The sequence below is a fragment of the Hibiscus syriacus genome, unplaced genomic scaffold (genome assembly GCF_006381635.1).
Source record: "Hibiscus syriacus cultivar Baekdansim isolate YM2019G1 unplaced genomic scaffold, ASM638163v2 tig00008146_pilon, whole genome shotgun sequence".
NCBI lineage: Eukaryota > Viridiplantae > Streptophyta > Magnoliopsida > Malvales > Malvaceae > Hibiscus > Hibiscus syriacus.
Window position 1 is genome coordinate 758,072 of NW_024062154.1, and position 5,861 is coordinate 763,932.

At 30.0% G+C, this 5,861-nt stretch overlaps 1 protein-coding gene across 1 annotated transcript; it reads right to left on the bottom strand.

The window, feature by feature from the left end:
• Window positions 1-1,037: 1,037 nt before the first annotated feature.
• On the bottom strand, window positions 1,038-1,701 carry LOC120202093 (F-box protein GID2-like). Its single transcript, XM_039202574.1, has one exon. The coding sequence runs from the start codon at window positions 1,622-1,624 to the stop codon at window positions 1,142-1,144; it is 483 nt and encodes a 160-aa protein (XP_039058505.1). The 5' UTR covers window positions 1,625-1,701; the 3' UTR covers window positions 1,038-1,141.
• Between the last annotated feature and the right edge of the window lie 4,160 nt (window positions 1,702-5,861).

Below are 5,861 nucleotides of genomic sequence, written 5' to 3' on the forward strand. Positions count from 1 at the left end.
TTAAAAAGTTGATGTTTTATACTTTGTATTCTATGCAACGAAGAGGACATAGTAGTAAAATGGTATTTGGATTCAGCAACATAATGTTCATCAGTGGTGCTATCAACAACAATGACTACACTAAAAGTTCAATAACTATATTCCAAGTTCTAAAAGTTTGATGACCAAAATGTAAATATCTGAAAAGTTGTACGTCCATTTATGTAGTTTACACTAAAAACAAATTGTTTGGTTCCCTGTAGGTTGTCTTGTTGAGAAAAAAGAGTACAAAAGTAGAACTAAACATGTAAGACAAGTTACGTAGGGTTGGAGTCAAATCCACATGCCTCAACCAGATACCCCAAAACATTCAAGGCCTGAGCTTTCTTGAAGCTATAAATAATCTCATTATTGATTCCAACTACGCACCAGAAAACGACAAAAATACCGGTACCATTCCAATACCAACAATTATGGCAACCCCGCTAGCAGTCACAGTTTGACGCCTACAACACTGCTTAACTTGGGATAGTTCTTCGTTACGATAACTAAAGATTTAGGTGATAAAATAATGATTATCTTTTTGTAAAGTTTTAGATCGAACCCTATAAATATTAAAAATATAAACATTCAATATCAAATAATTAAAAATTATATCCTAACTTAATCAAAAACAAAACCCAATTTTTTTTTCATGGAATGCAGCCAAAACCCAGAACTTGTTTTTAGAAACTGATCTGAATTGCAATGAAAAGTACTAAAACCCAAATGCTACTGTCTCTCACAATCTGGGAATGGGAAAAACAAATGGCAGATAAAATTATGCAGGTAAATACTAGTCGATTGGACCCTTGTTCATCTTTTTCTGCCTATCCAGGCTTTAATCTTTCCCCTCAATACACTTTGAAAGCCGATAAACATAAATTTTATGGAACAATTTGTTTCATTTCATAATTTAAACATTAACACAGAGTAACAGATACAGTTTACAAAAACCCAAGCTTAACTGAAAAAAAAAATCTAAAACTATAGGAATCACAAAAAGAAATATAAGAAATCAAAACAAAATCCAAAACTAGAGAAAAGAGAAATTAAGTGATATATGATTCACTTATTATATAAAGCTATAGAGTAATAGTAGTAAGTAATTAATGAGATTTATCTACCTGCCTCTATTATTCATCTTCTCATAAAACTGAATAGAGAGAAGAGACAAGCAAAGATTAACCTCATCTTTCCCCCATCCAGCAGGCGGTTTGGAGCTAATAATCTTGGGCGGAGCCCAAGACGAAGCCGAAGCGGTTTGCGGCTTGGAAAACGACCAAAGGTAACGCGAGTGAAGCTGCCGGAAGCCGCCGAGTGGCAAAACAACAGATCTAAGCTGTTGAGTTCCACAGCCGATGTTAGCCCAGTGCCTAGTGCAGATCAGCTCCCAAAGCCGCTCGTCTTTGGCGGTTTGGCTCCACAGCCTGCTTACACACGAGGCCCTACCTAAAGTCCTCGCATCGACGTTCTTGAAGACTTCGTACAAAAGATTTTCATCTAAATTCATCAACCCAGTTTTTCCATCTTCATCTTCTTCTTTAATTTTCTTCATTTTCTGGTCGGAGCCGGCGACCGGAGAATCTGGTGAACTCCGTTTCATTGAAGAAAGCTAAAGTTTCTGATTTTGGTGTTTGCGATTGAATTTGGGTAATAGGGAAGATTTTGTTGGGCATTGAATATTAGACGGAGGCAGAGAGCTGTTGATAAATTGGGTATTTATTTAAGAGTAAATTTTGCAAATAATATCTCGATTATAGATAGTTTTTCTATTGAGTCCTTTGATTATTTACAATTATAAAATAATCATTAAAATTTAAAGCATAACAAGGTAGTCCGTTGTTGTTAAAATTTAAAGGCATGACAATCAATAAAATTGAAATAATAAAAAAAGTAGTCATCAATTTTTAAACATTATTTTAATTTGATCTTAATTTTTTTAAAAAAAATATCAATATTTCAATATTATACTAATGCAGTCCCTCTTTCTTTCTATTTCTTCTCCCCTCCGCCATCTTCTTAAATTTAATAGTTGTCGACATATTTAACATTTATTATAATTTGAAAGACTTATTTAATAACAATTTTTTATGAAAAATTCATTTGGTGTACTATTCAATCTTAAACTTATCTTTTTTTTGGGATATAATTACAGGGTATATGAGTTTGGTATTTAAATTAAAAAATTGTAAAAGTAAAAGGTGAAACGCAAGTTACGTGGTTGGGACTAAACCACGTCTTTTGGGTTTCTCTCATGAATGGAACTTTGTTTTGTTGCCAAGATTTGGAGCATAATATTTTGAGAAATCCCTCATGAAAACGATGTTCATAGGATAATGTAAAAGAACTCGATGTATCGCTCACGAATAATTTTATGTTAAGGTGAAATTTTAAAAATTAAAAAAAATGAATTTATAAAATTTTAAGAATGACAAAAATAGATTATAAATTGAAAAATATAGAAAAAATATTTATTAATTTAAAATTTAAAAAAAAAACAATTATCTCCATCCGTCCACTCTGACTCCAGATGCAAGTAACCCAATACCAAGATAAATCTTAGCCCTAAAGACCGGGTAATTGTTAAAGGGAAACCTGGCTACAAGCCTGGTCTAGATAATAAAAGTTCAGTCCAAATATTATACTCATTGGGTTGGGCTATATGTTAAGCTGTACCCATGGTTTGATATTGGTTAAACAACAACAATTCCTCTTTCTTATGTTCAAATTAAACCCGTAACTTAAGTTGTTTAGATCAAGTTGGATCAGATTAATTCAGATTTTAAAATTTTAAATCATTTCCGTTTGAGATGATTTTAGATTTATGATGCTTTGGGTTTGGTTTGATTTCAAGTTCGGTTCGTTTAGTTTTCTATTATTTTGGTGTTTGGATCATTCAAGATTGATATTTAAGTTTTTCAAGTTTGGTTATTATGGGTTTAGATTCAAGTTTTAATCATTTCCTGTTTTTATTATTTAGATTATGATCAATTTGAGATTAAATTACTAATTGTATTATTAAATCAAATTAAATCTCATTGTCTGTGTGATTAGTGATGTAAAATCAGGTAATCGAACGAGTTTTACGTCAGGCCAGGTCAAATCAAATACAAATTATATTAGGTTAATTTAATTTTTTGACTCGAGTCAGGTTGGGTCTAAATCAAGTCAGGCCAGGTCTAAATCAACTCAGTTTCGAGTAATTGTCATGTTAATTTCAAATCAGCCTCAATTCGGATTTGGATTGAATTAATTTGAGTTTAGATCATTTGGGGGTGAATATTTTATGTTTTTTCACGAATGACGTCTAATTGTAATTGTATTGTGTATATGTATATATATGGTTAAACTACATGGAAGAACACTAAATTATGGTCAAAAACCAATTTGACCACTGAAGTTTCAATTTAATCAATCAGATCACCCAACTATTTAAATGTTTCAATCAAGTCACCGGCCGCTAATTTTTAAAGGAGGTGGTGACGTGTACGTTAATAAAATTGGCATAGTTCTATATTTGGTCCTTAATTTTACATGTTCTATCAATTTAGTCACTATTTTAATTCAATTAAATAAATTTAACTATCCAATTACAACGTGACACGTGTTAACACATGTGTCGAAATGGTTTTTTTTGAAAAGGGGAAAAGGGGGTCTCGTTTCGAAATAATTTTTTGGTGAACGGTTAATGATAAAACATGGTTCAAGGAGTCGCCACCAATCTTTGATTAGGGTGTGATTGGGCACCCAAAAAACATATTTGTCATTTTAATAAAATAATAATTTTAAATAAAATAATAAACTTGTGGTATGCGTTACCAAAATTCGAGTACGGGAGTTGGTTACGTGTGGGGAAGGATTAACACCCCACAACGCCCTAAATCGGTACCTAGTCTATTAATTAATTGTCTTTGCAATGAGTTTTATGAGTTCGAGTCAAATTTAATTTAATATCCCCTACAAAAATATTCTCTGAATTTTTGGATAAAATATGATAATATTTAATTATTTCCTATTGAGAAGAATCGATCTCTTATACCTTAAAGCAATCGATTCTTACTCCAATCGAAATAAAGAAATATTAAAATTCTATTCTAAAGTTCATTAGTAATTCAAAATAACAACACCCAAAATAATTTTAAGAGAGAAAACAATAATATCTAATTATTTCCAATCGAGAATAAATGACCTCTCATACCTTGAAACAATTATTTATTACTCCAATCGAAATGAAGAGATATCACTATTCCGTCTTAAAATTCAATATCGATTTGAGTGAAAATGATAATATCTAATGATTTCCAATCTAGAATAAATGACATCTCATATCTTAAAGCAGTCGTTTATTGCTCCAACCGAAATGAGGAGATATCATTTATTCAATCTTAAAAATCAATATTAATTAGAGAGAGAATGATAATATCGAATTATTTCCAATCGATAATAAATGACCTCTCATGACTTAGAGCAGTCATTTATTACTCAAACCAAAGTGAAAAGATATTACTATTCTCAATATCAATTCGGGTGTTATTATTTCGAAAATCCACCGGAGAACACATGCAAAAATAAAGCAAATTAAAAGTATTTATCAAGCAAGTAAAATTAATTATTTATTTTACCTATATTTAATGAGAATAAGGATGTTCAATTATTTAAATACCTGGAGACGAGACCTTAGATTCGATCTAATAATCTTTTTTCGGTGAATTTAATTGAAAGAAAATGATCTTTTTCCCACTCTGAATTTTAAAATGGGTTCGATTTAATTCATGTCACTAAATGAGATATACTTTCATTTTAAAATTTTCGAAAGTAACCTTCTTATACGTTAAGACAGTCACTTTACGACAATATTAAAATGAAAGAATATTACCCTTAGTCAATTTATTTCGATTCCAGTCAAGGGATGATTATGAGGGTACTATACAAATTAATTAAAATAGATCCTAGGCCGATATGCACCAAATAATATATTTACATACAAAACATGCATAAAATAATAATACCAATAAAATATACATATAAAATTGTCGCAACCGTCTTTCGGTTGGGCCTCAGAATTGGGCTTCGACTTGAAAAATGTGGATTGGAGTCGCCATCGACCATTTTAAAACGAATTTAGGTGGGTCGGACACCATCTTACCTGATCTGCATTTTACCAGAAACGTGTCAGGTTTGGGTGTCGGTTACGGTCAAGGAAGGATTAGCACCCTTGAATCGCCCTTTCGGTACCAATTAATTTGTCGGTTGTCTTTAATTGCGAAAATTAGAATTTAAATTTAAATTTAAAAATTCGATTCGAATTAATTACCTTTGATCGATTGAAAGCATTCCTAAAAAGTAAAAAATGTTAGAAAATAGAAATAAATATGAAAAAAAGAAAAATATTAATATAAAAAAATTAAAAATAAATAAAATTGAGTAAAAAAATAAAAATAATAAGAAAATAATAAAAATAAATAATAAAAATAAAATAAATAATAATAATAAATAAAAACGAAATAAAATGAAGGAAAAAATAATAATAATAACAAAAGGTTAAATTCTTTAAAAAATGAAAAACAAAATGTTTAAGGATCACCTAGCAATTAAACAAAATATCAAATGCACAAAATTAGTGATTAAAATGTAATTATTATAAAACTAAGAGACTGAAAATAAATAAATAAAAAATTAAATTTCATTAGTAACCAAAATAAAGTATGCATAAAATTGGAAATCAAAATAAAAATACTGAAAATAAACTGCAGTGACCAATATGTTAAAAAGGTACAACTTATAGGGACCGATTATGAGATTTACCCAAAATTCAAAACCACTTATGAATTTGTTTAATC